This window comes from Colias croceus, chromosome 16 (assembly GCF_905220415.1).
Source record: "Colias croceus chromosome 16, ilColCroc2.1".
NCBI lineage: Eukaryota > Metazoa > Arthropoda > Insecta > Lepidoptera > Pieridae > Colias > Colias croceus.
In genome coordinates, this window is record NC_059552.1 from 6,395,960 (window position 1) to 6,414,378 (window position 18,419).

The 18,419-nt window shown below is 32.0% G+C and overlaps 1 protein-coding gene across 1 annotated transcript in view; it reads left to right on the forward strand.

Annotated features, from left to right (window-relative positions):
• LOC123698709 (myb-like protein K) overlaps nucleotides 1–18,419 on the forward strand; it is a 66,387-nt gene that overhangs the window by 19,557 nt on the left and 28,411 nt on the right. The window contains exons 2-5 of the mRNA XM_045645461.1: nucleotides 2,673–2,702; nucleotides 2,992–3,094; nucleotides 10,473–10,587; nucleotides 11,688–11,814. Of these exons, the coding sequence (XP_045501417.1) occupies nucleotides 2,673–2,702; nucleotides 2,992–3,094; nucleotides 10,473–10,587; nucleotides 11,688–11,814 (375 nt within the window). The remainder of the gene's footprint in view (nucleotides 1–2,672; nucleotides 2,703–2,991; nucleotides 3,095–10,472; nucleotides 10,588–11,687; nucleotides 11,815–18,419) is intronic.

Consider the following 18,419-nt stretch of genomic DNA (forward strand, 5'->3'; position numbering starts at 1 on the left):
TAAATTATTATGTGTAGATATGTTGTTAAAGTTTGTACATAGATGATAAGCCTTTTGTTTATATAAAGATGTTTCATGAAATGAAATCCTTTTAAGAAAATATGTATTTATGTAGATTTAAGATATTAAAGTATCATATAGATTTGACTTTTCCTAATCTCTCAATTCAATTAAATATGACTAAAATATATAGAACACGCTTAAAAGTTTGAAAGCTTTCGACGTAAATTGTTGTCCTAATACAGGCAAAAAAATTATCAATATTTTATGTATTATTTTAAGAAATACAGGCAAAAACTTATCAATATTTTATGTCTAAAAAACTCAAACACAATGAATTTGTATATTTTCGGTATAGCCAAAAAGTTTCACTTACACGACTCAGCGCATGTTTTCTCTACATCTGACTCTACCTTGAATAACGTCACAGTGTTTGGGAATGCAGTGGAAGTAAAATTCAAAACGCCCATATACATTAAGAGCAGTGCAACTCCACTAAAAAACTAAAACTGTACCGTGGTAGTTGAACCCGACCTAATTCCATTTGAAAATGTTTCGTTAATTAAAATTTTCTACTAGTTTCCATAACAAAATATCCAAAAACTAGTAAGTAGTTTGTTACCTACTAGCTGCGTTTCGCGGATTCACCCCCGTGGCTACGCTTCTGTTGGTCTTAGCGTGATGATATATAGCCTGCCTGCCTCGATAAATGGGCTATCCAACACCGAAAGAATTTTTCAAATCGGACCAGTAGTTCTTGAGATTAGCGCGTTCAATCAAACAAACTCTTCAGCTTTATAATATTAGTATAGATTTTAAGCTTTTCTTAGACGTTAAACATTTGAAACTTACGCTTTCATCTTCATAAGCCGAGTCTCTAGATACAGGGACAAAAACACGTTCTCAAAGCGGACTTTTAGCATAATAGCTTTGTCGTTGTTTTATGATACCCAGTGTTGGTACCTCTCAGTATAAATATTTCGCCAATTTTTATTTATACAGCTTGCTTTGTGCCGGCCGCATTTACATACCACTCTAGCGATCGCGTCTCCTTTGTTGTTTATGTGATATAACACACAATATACGTTTTCCATTCATTTTGACAATTTGTTTTCTCAGTATATTGCGTTTGCGTTTGCTGAAGAGCATAACATAAAGAAAAGGATCATGCAATTTAGTGTCATTTGTTTGCCATTTAAAGTTTGACTATATCCATTATAAAGATTATATTATCTACAAAAAAATATTATTACTTAGAATTTGAGCTATGTATACTAACGTGTAGTTATGGTATTATATATCGAAGTATTCTTTAAAATACTTTAAAATTGAACATGCTAGTGTTGAAATTTGAATGGATCGATCTTAACGGGCTATTCTAGTATATTACGTGTGACACGCAATTAAATACCCACATTTTGGGCTGGTTTTGAGTTAAAAAAAACATTCATAAATTCTGTGTTATTTATATTCGTTGGCTATTTTAATATGCAAGAAACGTTGGATGTTAGAAATTAAAATAGTATTATTATACAATATGAATTAGTTAGGTATTTCTTAAAAAAAATCTTAAACAATTGTTATGTCTACTTAAATACTATTTTCTTACTATATCTACTTTTTAAGTGTTCTTTAAATATAATGTACAGTCTGTTTCATAAAAAAATTAAAATAATTAGTTAAATCTCACAAATTTATTTATATAGAATTAGTATATAATATAATTATAATACATTTAAACCTCTAGTTAAAACATAATTATCCATTTACATAAACATAGAGATCAAGAGCCAGATAATAACGAACGAAAAAATTATACGCAAGTACTTTCATAACAAAATAACAAAAATATTCAAGCCCTGTGACTCTCAATGACAGAATAAATTTTAGTGACTAAATTTAGAGTAATTAATGGCAGTGTTTCGTGATGTTTACAAAAATATGGGTCGTTATTATTCACTATTTGAACCACTTCATATAAAACGCAGTTACTGTATTTTAAACAGGTACAATGGGTTGCTCTGAATGCTCATATTCCATTCATAAATAATTCTTGAGTGACATTTTATATAAACTTTATGCTTTTCTAGTATTTTTGCTATAAAATTCTTATTATAGTTTATTATATCATAGTATTTGGTCGTTGAGTATGTAATCAAAAATGGTTACATTGAAAAATATACGTCACTTTCTGCATTATTTTTAAGCATTTGATTTCGAGAAAGATAAACATAGAGTCATAGGAATTGATAAACCTTTTCTTTGTCTCAAAACATAACTAGGAGGTACAATAGGACATGGAATATATATTTTATAGGCAAGGGCTAATACGATTTCTCTAAGTGTACACGAGAGTAGCTGCGGGCGGAAAGCTAGAAATAAATTACTTTTCGAGTAAAAAATAAAATTCTATATTTATAAAACACTTTGAAGTCAGTTTTAATAGATGTGTAAAAAAAGAAGATTGCACGTATTTCTTATAAAGTTTTAAATAAGAAAATAAATTGTTAGAAAGAATAAGCAGGTTGCAGTTGCAGTCAAAGTTTTGAAAATTCCAATTTACGATATTAAAAGACTAGACGAAAGTTAAAGTAGTATCTATTATATGTTTTTATTTAATGCTTTGTCTTATTTCTATTGCTCTATTAAAATTGTTTTTCTCTTTGTTTCAGTAAAAAAGGCGCGCTATGTTGGTATTCAAGGTAAATAATTGTCACTCTCCCATAATAATTATCTGCTATTGATTGACCTTAATAAATAATTAAGACGTGTGGCTCTTTATAAATAGAGTTTATGTCCTTGTAAAATGTAAGGTTTGAAATCCAAGAATCTTGCTGTCTCTTTAACCTAAAAAAGATCTTTGCTTCAAAAGAATGTCCGTCGTAAAGAAGTAACAAATAAACTAGCTCTTAAACATGCATCATCCCAAGAGCATAAGCTCGGTAATTTAAAGCTTTCGACGTTTATAATAAGGTGTTTTTTTGTTTGTAGCTACACAGTTCAACACATACGTGACACTCAAGCTGCAGAATGTCAAGTCGACGACGGTGACAGTGAAGGGTCCAACTCCATGCTGGGAGCAAGACTTCCTTTTGTGAGTGTTTCTATTGTTTTTCATATAGGCGCAAGTGCACGACATTTTGCACTTTATTTATACAACTGTGGAATACTCTTTTAAATGTAGATGGGGAAATAAGCTTGGCCTTGACATCTGAAATTGAGACTCATTTTATAGCGAAACTTAAGATTGAAATAAACATTTTGTAGCAGGAGATTACATTAAATCGTAGCGTTTTGTTTGATTGCGGATAATTTACTAGAGAAATGGACTTTATATCGAGTGAAAGGAAAATAACAAAGGCATAACTGGAGTAAATGTTTTGCGTTCTGAAATATGGGTTTTGAAGAAATCCCTATAAAGATAACCCAAAGCGGCAATTAAGAAAACCATCTCAATCATCCCTAAAATAGCTTTTATTCATAATTTATTATTTATTAGGACAATTTTTTGTGGAAGCTAATTATGTTTTAAATCTACTTACTTTTTAGACGTTGAAATACGTGGGTTTCTCGCAGAATAAGTCGAAGTGATGTTAGACAGAGTTGACACGCCCTTTCGTAAGATTACTGTTTGCTTTCATATTTCCAATATGATTTTTCTTGGGATGTCTCATGGTCTGAGATTAGAACAAGATGAATGGAGTAGCGCTGTGATAAATATTTTTGGTGGAAGGCGATTGCGTGCCCTGAAAGTTAATTTACTTTGTCTGAGTTAATAAATGATCCTTAAGAATGAGTAGCAAAAGAAAAATAATAATAGCCAATTATTCTTTTAGTTATAAATAGAAAGGTAGGATATTTTTTTTCATTTGCGTTATCTGAATCACGTATAGGTATTATTAGGGCTTTTTAGATTCCTTTACACAACCTGCTTCCAAAATACTATCCACTCGGCTATATGTGAAGATTTTAAGCTATTACATAGCTTAACGAAAAAACCTCACGCCACCACTCCGACGGGCGGAGGTGTGGCTTGAAGGCATAGCATGCAATAGCTTTACGCGGCAGTCCCCGAGTGCCACATGTTGTTTTTTTGTTACATATATTCTAACGTTATAGTGCTTTTGTTTTGAATTTTCTGTTATAATCTCTCATTCATATTTCCTACTATTCGTTTTAAAATTGGTAGGTATAGTAAACATACACCTTAACGGTAATTAATTCTTATATCGAAAATTTAAGATTTCTTCTTCATTTCAAAGGGACATAATAATATAGTTTCTTGTTTTATTATTTACTTGTATCTGAATCAGTCCGTTAATTCAATAGTACCTGTAAATGGTTCGATACAGCCACAAGGGAATTCTCACGTAACATTGACAGTGTTAGTGTGCTGAAAACTGTTATTATATTAGGATAATTTATTAGTAATGAAATAGTTTGAATTGTTATCTCGACCATTTATTTTGTTCTCTCGTATAAAAACAACTTTAACAGCAACTTCGTGAATATAGCTCTAGCATTTATATAATGTATAAGTTAGTTTTATATTATAAAAGCAACGTACATTATAAATTCTATGAATTTTAATACACGTGCGATAGTTCGTGCAGTTTTGCTTGAAAACAACAAGTGGCTCTGAACAAGCTATTCATTCCCTGTCTTTTTGAAAAGAATAGCTTCCATACAGCACAAGAACACTCCATGTACCTTTCCTGGTATCAGGTCAATTAGTCTGCTTTCATATAGAGACATTTTTGTCATCATTACTTTTGTAATTATACGCGAGAGGCGAGGCGCATGCGTGGTTTAGAATGATGTGTTATTAAGTTTTTAATGGCATAGCCAAGTTTTAAAGTGAAATCATGCAAATCGTTTCGTATGCACTAAAATATTAAAAATAGTTTGGAAAATCCAAAAGTGCACGCCTCATAATCTCATCCTTTACAATAAAATTGATTATTTATAAAGAGTACAATATAAATATAAAAAAGAAATAAAATAAAACAGTTAGAAAAGTAAAGAAAGCGGTACCGTAATAATTGAGCTATTTTTCTTGTGGCCCCACCTAGATGTGAAACTGCGTAGGTTTAAGGGACTGACTACCAACTTATTTTTTTAAACCTTGGCTTATAGTATAAAGAATCGAGTTTATAATGGTGTATTTTGAGTACACTATAAATATAAAAAAAAAAAAAATAAAATAAATAATATATATATAGATATATACTAAAATTATGGAGAACAGTCGATATTTTTTTTTTGTTTATTTAATAACAATTAAACCACATCGAATCAGACCCTGAAAAATGAAAGGGTTCTATTCCTGAGCATACTCAAGCGTAAGAGAAAAAAAAAGACTCGATTAGTAAAGTATTTCGGTCGCTATCGTGTTAACAAGAAAATCCTCCGCACATACAGACACACGGACGTCCAAGACAGAACTTTTTTAAACTGTTTTTTAACTAGTTTAAATAACAAAAATGACATCAAAAATATCATGAATGTTAAAAATAGTGTTTTTTCTTAATATGTGTGTGTATGTATTATCTTACAAGTGCAATGTATGATACATAAAGACATTTTAAGTTTGAAAAATCAGATGTTTTGCGCGAAGTGACAGTAGTACCCACCTCAACGCTTTGCTTATGAGACGTGCAATATAAAGGATATCAGATTATAATACTGAGATATCTAAGGGAATATTTATAATACTGAGATATCTAAGGGAACATTTCAAAATATTCGCCAATTTTAAAATTATTAATCAGTATCACCTTTCGTTAATATCCCTTAGTTTTAGTTCTTTATTTTACTTAACTTAACTTTTAATTAAAAGGAACGAAGCTAGTTAATTGTAAATCTTTCATTTTTATTTTCAATTTATATCATGAGCGAGCAGACTGTGCACTGGGAACAAATTAGGTTCATAAAGATGATAAATGTCTTTCTTAATATAAAATCGTTCAGGTTATCAAATATCAATTACATGCAGTGAAGGGCCAAATAGCTTGTCATGCGAACTTTTGTTATGGAAATCTTAACAAGTTGTAAATGGGAAAATATAATAAAATGTGTGTTAGCGGAACACGATGAGTGTTCTATTGAATTTGATTGAATAATATTATTTGATGAATGAAATTGTAATACTGACTCAAAGAGCTGTACCTACTGCATTAGATACACATGAAACGGGGTATAATAAATATGGCTTTTTTTAAATATAGAGTATCATAAGACATTAAGCGCATAATTACGTTTAATAGAGAACGTAGAGGTGTACATTTCTAGGCAGCTTTATTTGTTAAATTATTAACATTTATTTAACATATCATTAGCATATTTCTATTAGAGTTCAGAAAATTGTGAGTGCAATAATTATTCTCCTAAGTTTTTCAGAAAATAATTTGATCAATTGGATAATTAACTAACAACATATTTATAAGTTTTTTTTAATCAAATAAAAATAACCTTTGTGTAAACAGCTTTAGGATACTGTTATTATTACTCTAATCACATTTTATTATTGTATCAGATGTGTAAAATTGTTGAATATATGGTTTCCAAATTAATTGCTTTACAAACTTTAGACGCGAACAACTTTAATACACAACAAATTACTAGAATGTTCCATGTAACAATACTTGAGAGTTTAGTTGCCACGTAATAACGTAGCAATAATCAGTTAATTGCTTCACCTTCTATTAAATATCATATCGGCGGGAAATGAGTTATCAAGGGAAAGCGAAGTACGTAGTTTTTGCATTAATACATGTATTTGTAAGCACGTGGGTGTGAAAACATACAAATAGAATCAAGCCTACTCTTTGTAACAAAGGTCAACGATTGTATGAGTAATAAAAGAATCCTTAGCTCTTTTACTATAAAAAGAATATTCTATTGCACTGAATGGAATACTAATCCGCATTTGAAAGAGAGTTTAGACAAGATTACTTTCTTTTATGAGAATTCTATTGCATTTTGTGCCTGCTGTGGTCTAAGTTTTTATTTTATAGTTACGTTGTGCGCGTTGTATCAATTTTCGATTTTCATTAGATATGTAAAAAGGTTTTTATTTATAACCATTTTAGGTATTTTTTTCTAAACACAAAAAAATCCCTTTGAAATGCTTTAAGTACTTAAAGTACTTCAAGTAATTTAATATTAAGGTAGCAAATAATCTTAAGTACATCTATACCTACATAAAAATACAAATATAACACGACTAAAATCAAATAAAGTGTTCAACATTGTAATTAAGTTTTACCGCTGTTGAAAATTACAATCAAGTGCAACTTCAGATGAAAAATTTCCATTGCAAATTTTCTCTGACGATTCATATAGAAATGTGGGCCATTAATGTTATAATGACGTACCAAGCCTTTTTGTTCCACACTGAATAGCTGCAATTAGGGAGCCGAGGTAGTCGCGCTGAATGTATAGTCTTAGCCTGTCTATAGGCTATGTATGGAATATATGTATGGAATCGGTTTTAACTATCTGCTAGTTAGCTGCGTTTTGCGTTATTACACGAAAAAGAATAGAGAGGATTGGTTGTATATGTTGTAAGGATCTAGAATTGTTTGCGTATTAGTTGTTACTTCTTACTACCGACGTTACAAACGATAGTGCTGTAGTTTTATTTTTTCTCGATGATTTAAAAAATATGAATTAATATAAATACCCATTGTATTATTTATTCTGATGAACCAAAAACTGAGTTTTTATTAAACGGTAGAAGCAGCTATTTGGTTGGGTTTATACGCTACCCTTTCTAACTTGGAGGTTGAATACCTATGTTTGACAGTGCGGAAATGAAAATGGGGAAAATTTCGCTTGCGTTTTATATTATTTTCATTATAAGAACCACTTGTGAATTTTATGAAACGTCGAAATTAGGATGTTATTATAACTTATTTCCTTATTTAATCTTTCATGAAATAAATAAACATAGTATAACAAGTGAAAGAGTGCAAGTAGTTATTAATACTTAATATATTTTAAAATTCAAGGTAGTACCTCTACTTTATAAGACGCATCTTCATACTTATGAATAGAATATTTATGAATGAAATGTAAATGTTACGTAAAGTGATAAATGGAAACCAGTGAAAATTGACACAGAAAAGCGAACCAATCCAGTTTGTTCAGTATCTCGAAGATTTGTTTCTTTTCTGCGGCTCGTAACCAAAATTGAATGGCGTAGTATTTGTCTATCACGTGTCTGTTGCTATTCGCCTACTGTTTAAAAGATTTACTACGGTCGTGCTGGCACAGACCCCAATAAATCCGTCTTTGCCAACAAGCTCGAATTATTTAACGTTTTCCCTATAAAATTTCCTATGAGGAAAGTTCAATAAGAAACGAGTAACGACATTGAAATCGAAGCCGTGGCTGGAAAAAATGGCTGGAGCAATTTAATATTCGAATTGGATTTGTGAATATCTTTTACAATAAAGTGAGTGAAATTATTTTATACGGCAATGTAAACGTAGAGACAGACGCATAAGTAAACATATTATTGTATATTTTGTGTGTAAACCGCAAAATCATTCTTTCACTGTATCATAAAACATTTTTTTATACACCATCCAACGTGATAGCATACTATAGAACTATTACTCCAATGGGAGCATGACCCATTTGGTGTCGATTAACTTCGAAGACCGCTTACAAAAATGACAAAAAGCGATCGTATTTCTCTTCCGTCCCTTATAAGGGAAAGATAACAGATGCTAGCTAATGTAACGACTATGTATGTGTATGTACATGTGGTGTGTTTGTCAATGTACGGCGTAGCTCCATTAACTTGATTTATACGAATGTTACTGAGTTTGATTGGCTTCAACCAGCTTGAGTATTAGCTGCGCGCTTTTTGGTGAATGCCGGTATTTATAAGGGTATATTTTAGCGTAGCTCCGCCAATATTGAGGTGGATTAATTGTATTGGTTACAGTAAAGAAATGATTAATTTGATTTAACAACATTACAGGAATTATGTATTTAACAACTCTTTACTTGAGGAGAATAATCTCCTAGAAATAACAATCAAAATAACACATTCCCATAAAAGTTTTTAAACTAACTTATTTTACTTACTGCAACTTGTTTTGGTCTACAAGCATAAATTGTAGAGCTATATTTTAACGTATACAAATTCATATTTGACATGACAAGGAATATGTTTAATTCATGATTATTTATCTGTGCACGTGTGTGCAACGCATGGATTCATATTTTATCTGTTGACATCAGATTGTTAATAAAAATTGTCTGCACAGCGTGTATGCTAGCGCATTTCACAATGTTAGCCATGTTGCCGAACCTCCGTTGATAACACATCGATCTCACGAAAGTTGCTGATAAGAATGGTTTACTATGTGCATTTATTTAAAAACTATAGAGATAAAACGTTATGGCTACATTGGGTGGATATTTAATATTGTTATTGCTTGTCTCTATCCTTGTCTTTATTACGTAGATCGTAATAAAGACAAGGATAGAGACAAACGAAATACGTCTTGCCGTCTCTTTCACGTCACATAAAAAGGACCACAATATTTTCTAAGTTCAAATAAAAATAAGAGGCGTAGAGCACAAGCATTTATATGATGTTCAAGAGATCTGAAAGCATTCAATACAAGTCGTAAAAATATTTTCCACATTAACACGTTTATACACGCCTACTCGTAGTACCTAAATATACTTTCACGAATCATTTACAACGGCGCTCGGTACATTCAATTGGTAACACAGTGTACAGAGCGTTGCCGTGGTTCAATACACTAAATGGTTCCCAATATCAGTATCGTATGTTATGCGATTCGAGAAGGCCCTCCCGAGATCGTGTGGGTTTACGATACCCCAATATATTCAACATTTTGTTGGCCATTCACGCGAAATGTGTCGTCCCGAGATTTTTTGACTTTCTAATTAAATTGTAAATTCTATTCATCATTTTGATTCAATCTTATTTAGATTTCGTGTTGACGGCGATACGGGTAAAATAAGATTGATTGTTTTAGCTTTCGGAATGTCTACGAAAATGTTCAGTATACTGAGACAGCGCTCATTTAAATGTAATTACGCGGTACTTTTCCGGCCTAGACGGATCGCCAGATCTATTAGATTAAGCTTACGATCAAGTTATTAAGGGTCTGTTAGATATCTGAATTCTGTAAATTAACAGTAATTTGTGGTTGTCTGCTTTGTATCGTTGTGTTTTGTTAGGTAATCCATTTGTTTAGAAATCATTATACAAATCTGATCGACTAACATTGTATGCTAATATTAAATGTATTATTGTTTATGTGTATGTTACGAAGTATAATTACAAAACTCTGTCATTACTGTTAGATAAATGTTTTCTACTTTATAAAGATGTCAAGGTGAATTTAATCCGATCTACAAAAGCTATGGAATCACTTCCATTGTTATATTGCTTTGATATTAATGCGTAAATCTTTTTGTAGTGAAATAAACGACATCAACCTGGGCCTCCTGATAGAAGTGTGGAACAAAGGTGTCATTTGGGACCGCGCACTTGGCTATCACTACCTGCCGCTTACATCTGTTGCTTATGACGAGGTAAGAATTTGTATAGTATGTGCTAATCATATTAATATTATAAATGCGAAAGTTTGTAAGTATGAAAGGAGGGTTGGATTTTTATGGAATATAGGTTATACATAGGAATAACACGAGACATGACCTACAGAAATACTCGATTTTGCACGCTAAAAACCGATATAGGTGTGAGCTATTTTTATTAATGCAGCTTAATGTTTGCAGTGGACACGTAAATACATTAATAAAGACCCTCTCAACATTGTGGCATGTATACTGTGTTTAATTAAAGTAAGTCACGTACTGAAGAAATTAAAAAGTGCGTAAAAGCTTTTTAAAAAGTCCATGTGAAAGAATGAAAGAAAATTTAAAACATTACACTGACTGCGATAACTTGCTGTGTATGTTAGAAACTTAAGTTTAATCAAATCCTTTCTACATTTCTATTTCATTTCGATAGTATGTTCATTTCATATCAAAGATAGTATCAAAGCACTAATGTAACACAGACATGACAAACTGTGATTACATTTTATTAGAAATTACTTTTTATTGAATAGGATATGACATTAATAAAAAAATAATGTTTCAATAGTATAAAGCTTTTATTGAACAGATTTTTCTATATTTATATCCACTGGACACAGATTGCCTATGTAGGTGTAATCCACCATTTAATAATTCACCATGCCGGCAAGTCGTTGACCTATTTTAATTCTTGGACATGCCCATCACAATGTTTTCTTCAATTCCGGGGTTAGAAAAGTTCTGTAAATGTTGAAATATATAAAAAACTGTTTTTCTTTGTAATTTAAATAATAGTGTAATCTTAGGGATATCACTGGGAGGAGCCTTTGGTTCCTGAGACACAGTATAGTTCAGGAGCAATCTCCTAACACATACCTATTACTGTACGATTCAAACTTATTGGCGGCTCGGAACATCGTACGATCCGATGCGCAGAAAACAATTTTAGGCATTAGCGGGACGTTAAGGGACCTCTGCGCATCTGCACTCGCACTTGCACTTAACTTCCGAACCGCCATTAAGTTTGAATCGAACTGTACCTGTATCATTATATCAATAAATGTTATCCTTATGTTTTTATGAATATTCTGCAGCAAGAGTGTGGCGGTCGCTGGGTGGAATTGGAGGCACAGTTGATGATGCGCGGCGGCGCCGTGGTCGGCACCACCGGACCCACGGGCCATGCGCTTCTGCTCGACTGCAGATTTGAACCGCCTTTTGGTAAGTGCTTTTATATTTTAAGTGAAAGGAAAAAGAACTAACCCACTGCGTATCAGACAGCTTAGTTTTTTTTTTTGAGAATTTTGTTAGTCTAATCCAGTTGTACATAGAAACAATCTTCACATTTAATAAAGAACACTATATTACTCTGTTACATTACACTGTACTCTGTACTGTGTGTATTACAAATTATTATACTCATATTTGAAATAGCCTTTGATTCTAAAAACTTTGTACTAGTAAGAAGGCGTTTCTCAGAAAAACAGCATTTATCACAAGGATTTTGCAATTATCTCTCGTAAAACGAGTAGGAGTTGATTGTTCAGGTATAAACGAGTATTGCACGGCGTCTTTGTAAGCTTTCGCCCACTTAAACCACGTTTTGTATACGAAGATAACAACGAATTTTGTACCTCATATTGCTGGGGACCGTGGGCGTTTTGTAAATTGATTCTGTGTAAAATGCTCACTTTCAAGTGAAAGGATGGTATTTATATACCCGTGGGTTTCATATAACAATTAGATATAGTTCAGGATACATCGCCCATTTTTGCAAGTGACTACTATCAAGCTAATTTTCCGTTTGTAGCTTTATTTTGATGAGACGCCCAATAATTTCGTGTACGAAAGTCTCGATTGTGGTAGCTAACAGAGATAACAAGGATAAAAATTTTTGATTTGATGGTTCTCAAATATTTATTACTAACTGATTTTTTTTTGTTCAATCTCAAGATAATTACCTAAATTATTCGAAAAAATATTTGTCCTACAAAATCTATGGTTGGTTCAAAGAGTCCCCCTTTCCAAAGTGTATCGATAACGAGGTCATCATAAATGATTACTAACAAGCTGATTTTTTTGTTTTCACTTAGTTAATGTTTATATAATTCAACAGACATATTGTCCTACAAATTGCGTAATAAATATTTGAGAACCATCAAATCAAAAAATTTTATCCTTGTTATCTCTGTTAGCTACCACAATCGAGAGTTTCGTACACGAAATTATTCAGTGTCTCATCAAAATAAAGCTACAAACGGAAAATCAGCTTGATAGTAGTCCCTTGCAAAAATGGGCGATGTATCCTGTACTAATAGATGGACTCGCCCGCGCTTATTAGTAAACGAATAGAAAGAGCTTTAGTAGTGTGGTAGAGTGTATGTAACAAAGATCAAGATATTTAGAAACAAATGTAAATCTATCTCAGTATCATACTGAAATTTAGCAACTACATTTAAAATTATACAATATATTTTGATAAACACAACAAAAAAGTCATTTACGGGCAGAAAATAATTTTGATATACATTTTTAAATTACTAATAATAATTGACCTATGGGAGCCAATCTACAAAAAGTCGTTCGCCAGTTCGGGCATCAATAATTGACTTCTGAAATGTCATTCAAAGTAATCCCCAATCGTAAAGTTTCGTTCGTATAATAAAAATTGTTCATTTAAAATTGAGCCCTAAGGTATAGACGGATAGTAAACCGTCAATTAAAAAATCCCTTAAACTTAAAGTCAAAGCGGGTTCAACAGGCTACTCATAGAATTAAAGAGCCATTGCCTTAACACGGAAATTCATTTTCCCAACGCTGATATCTCTTTGATTACGTCGTTTTCATTTTGAAGAGCTTGATTCACCTTTGACTGCATCTTTACTACGCTGTCCTACTTTCCAGACTGTGCCCATTTATCTCAAATTAGTAAGGTGAAAAGAATATTATATTTAATTTATTAATCAATTCTATAGAAGCCATATTAAATAATAAAGATTTAAAATAAAGTCTATTTATTGGTCGTGGCTGTTTTATTTTGAGTTACTCAATTACTTAGCTCAATTAAAACTAAAGTTAATTAAATAGCATCCTTTTCGCTTTTAAAATATAAATAAGTATAATTTAAAAGAGAGTTGCTGTAGTTAAAAATACATAATTGGCAGAAATCTACTCGATTATACAAAGCATATTTGTCCGTATTTATGCAAAATGGAACCACTCGACAAATTTGCTTTTTTACGTTTCTTGAAGAATACATTTAAAAGTGGTCTAAATTCTTATACAAACAAGAACCACGTGATTTTTACCTTGGAAACAAGGTATACTAAAAGCAGAAAGGAACCACCAGCAACAACAAACAATACACATGAAGCAAAACCGAACCACACCACCACGGGTCTGCTTTGTTCAAACAAATAAACGATATTACTATCATGTCTTTTTATACAAAACAAATCCGCACATACTTGGTACTATTATACATTACACACATTTCTATTAATAACAATTATTTTTAATACACAAAATGGAACCAGGTTTCTGTGGTATGGTTATGCGTAAAATAAATTCATAATTTAATTGTAATTTTTTATTGCAAAATAAAACCACAAGCATTCGGTTCTATCATGCATAAATAAAAATTGTAAAACATTCTGAAGCTGAAACCCATCATCGCTTTAAGGTACCAAATGCCTTGACTTGTACAATGCTTCTCATCTTTAAACAACGTATTTCATTACTTATATAGCTGAAAGTGCTTAAATAGCTTAAATAACTCCAATTTTTAAAGTAAAACGTCGAATATAGGTGACATTCAGCGAAGTAGTTCGAATACCTACGTGACGGCCGTTTTGTTTTTCTCCGCGAAGTAACTAAGTTCTATTGTTTTTGTTAATTACCTTTAAAATTAAATATGAAAATGTTTAGTAATAAATAAATAAGCAAGCAATTGGTAAGAAAAGTATTGGAGACGAACACCGAAGTTAAAATGAAGATACAACGGGTAAGTAGTATTATTAATTTTCATTTAAGTACTTATTGAATTTGAGATGCAGGTACGCTTTATCCACTTTTGATTCATTCCCGATTGTGGAGTGATTTTACAATTTTAATTTTAATTTAAAACATTAAGTACAAGAGGAATCTTCTGTGGATTTACGTATTTTAACGACACTATGCAGTTGTTGTTCACGAAGGCGAGTCGAATTAAGAGTCATTTTGTTACGATTCATTTGTCATTGTGAGATGAAACTACTAAACCCTGTTTTAAAAATAACTGTCGATGATCTAGGTATCTACCTACTATTTTGGTAAAATACGTTTAGATTCAGATTCAGTACAGTACATTCAGCGCATATAATTATTTGTTTGATTTTAAAACTCGCGCTGCCACTGTTTTGACCGGAACAAGGCCCTAGCCCACGAAATTCAAAATTTTAACGAGTTTATTTATTTACATTTTTGCTAGGTTTAGTCACTGTTGCATATGATTTTTAGGGTTCTGTACCCAAAGGGTAAAACGAGACCCTATTACTAAGACTCCGCTGTCCATCTGTCTGTCCCTCTGTCTCATGAGACAGAGCTAACTAGTCACGGTTCATGAACCGTTGACCTTAGACAGTTGAAATTTTCATAGATGATCTATTTCTGATGCCGCTGTAACAACAAATACTAAAAAACAGAATAAAATAAATATTTAAATACAATAAACCGTGCCGTTTTTATAGACAATGGTAAGGAACTCTTCATTGCGCGAGTCCGACTCACACTTAGCCAGTTTTTTGTACATGGTGCATGTACCTACAACATACTTAGTCGTCTAGTAGGCTACGGCTTTATAAGAACTAATAATATTTTGTTGTCGCCTTATACCTACGTATAAAAGCCACGCGGCTTTATTGTTTTGATTTAAAGCTTTTTCTTTGTATTACAGAAGGTAACGAAGAGTCTTATACGTCGATGCCTCTGGAAAATTTTTCTTCACCTTCAAGCGATATTCAGGCCATATTACATCTTATTCCTCAAGATGCACAGATTTTTTATAACGGTCTCATTAGTGATGATGCAATAGAAGACCACATAGACACGGTGGATTTTGAAATCCAATTTGATGACAACGTCGAATAAACGTCCTCTATAAGTTTTATTTTATATATTTTTTTAATTAAAGCTTGATTACGATATTATAAATACATAGTTTCATTTATATCATTAAATCCCTAGGTTGTGGTTCTTTTTTGTATAAGAGAAAACCTATTAATTGATAAATGTTAAAAGGAACCACATGCACATTTTCTTAATTATCTAGAAAGTTTAAAAATATTCAGAGCAAATTTATATACACATACTTAAATAAGTAATTTATCAATGAATTTAAATAAAATAAATATTAATTTTACTTCATCTAACAGAGCTGCAAATGTTTTTGTAAATCCTTTGATATCTCAGAAGTGCGTTTTTGCTGGGTGGTTCCTTTTTGCTTAAATACGGACATTTGGCGGTATGATTCGAATGTTCATAAAATGGTTTGAAAAATTAAAATCACTGATAAATTGAATGTAATCTCGAAAAATAAATTATTTGGGCATTATAATATAAGTCTTTCTTATTTGAATTCGTAATGACAAATAGTTTTTCACAGCCTTTTTTTAAGGAAATATTTAAGCAGTACCTTAGTTTTTTTTACATATACATAGGTACATTGAATTTATTAATTCCAAACAAACAAAAAAATAGCGTAAGTCCTACGAATTTGTACCGGTACTTCATAATTAAATGGTGATACTTGATACGCGACTCGTTTTGGTATCAAATATTAATTATCGGTCTCTCTTAATTGTATCTAAGAAGACCAGGACCCTTGTTTATTATATAATAAAGTAAATCCATAGACAGACTACTAAATTATTTTATTATGTATTCAAGACTACCTTATCCATGCTACTTTGTCTGCATTGAACGTAGCGTGATGTTGTATAGCATGTAGCCTCAATACACGGACTATCTGAAACAAAAAGATAACCATTATAACAAATAAACTGTTCAGCTTAATAACATACAAATAGGAAACATTTTCTTCTTCCTCTTCTATCTTACATATAAAGAAAATTATCTGCCCTTATTCGTATTATTTATGTACGAATTAAACGCTTCACAACGCGTAGTGTGTTTGTTTAGTCGATATCTAGTTTAACATGTAAAAATTATGATTGCTCCTAGTTGGCAGCCGATTCAAGTGTGTCAGGGTGGCGCCGTCTGGCCAATAAATGACCTTGCCAAGTTATGATGCGGTCACCCACTCGGTAGTTCATGTGAGGTCCTATGGAATAAATGCTCTCGTGTTCAGTCGTTAGTCAATGATTTGTGTATTAATTTGGGAGATTTTTTATATGGGATATGCTTTTGAATGTTCAATGCAAGTATGGGATGTAAGAAATCAAAGGAAAGCTCCATTTCTTCTTTATGTAGGAAAAATATGACTTTACAAAGAGATACGATAATTTAACTAGAACTGTAACACTGTGAGTAGGGTAAGTATTTTCTTAAAAGAAATGCATTATCGCCAAGTATGTATAAACTTTACATCGGATTTGAAATTCTTTTCTTTGAATATTATGAATTTTCTTGAGTTTGCGAAAAATGGTACGAGAAATCGGGGACAGCAACTACGCAAAAAAAGGAAACAATACATAATTCTTGAAAAATAATAATTGATAGATAGACGACATCGATACAAATGTTTTGGCAGTCGATGAACGATGTCGCTGGGTCCCGCCATTATTTATTGCTCTCTTAAAAAATAAATGTCGTCGAACGCGAATGTAAAAGAATGACTGGATGGAATCGTGTCGTTTTCCCTTTAAGTATTTTTCTGTTATTCACATTTGAGCTGGTAATGGCGCCGTCTCGTCGGGGTTGCCAGACTAAAATAAGCGAACGGATTCATACGTCACAGATACAGAATAATGAGAGGCAAGTTTGTGATCTCGGCTGGAGACTTATCGGCGTCGTCTATGGTTTGATAATCGAATTTATCGCCTTCACTGAAGGTTCACAGTGACAAAACGATCTACGATGGATTTGTTTCGTCATGATCAATTGAAAGTTACATATTAAAAAGAAGTTTTTAATCAACCGTAAAGACGCAGGTTTTAAGTTTTAAAACCTATTATGGTGCGAATGTCAAAAGCACATATATATTGCATTAAAAACGCAATTATTTGTGACTGAAAGATAATAATTTGAACTATTCTTGTATAGTGTAATGATAACGATTGTTATAACTCATTGGTTTGAATGTTTTGAATTCATATTTCTATAATACTTTGCACATTATGAGACGAGAAGTTTCAGATCATCAAAGATAAACTTTTTAGACAGCAACATGTAGATTCGATAATCGATAAGTATACAAGTATGAGAATCGAGAAAAAAAATTAAGGACCCGTCACATAAGGGTATAGTGCCACAAACTTAACTGACCCGGTGACGGTGTCACTGATGTCGATTTTACTACTGGCGACACGTAGTTCCAGTTTTTTTACCGGGTCAGTTAAGTTTGTGGCACTGTACATATTTTAAGAGGGTTTTAGCATATGACATAATGAAACTGAAAAAGAAATTGTAATTCAAGAGATAAAATTCATATTACTGACTTTTTTTTAAAGTGAAACTTTTATTACATCGTCTCAAACTTTTTGGTCTGTGTAGCGCATGTCGCGTGACGCACGATACGTACGATAATTATCGTAAAAATACGATAATTTTTAGTTAAATGTCTATAGTGTGAAAAAGAGTCACATTTACCGTGGTTTCATAAAACCACA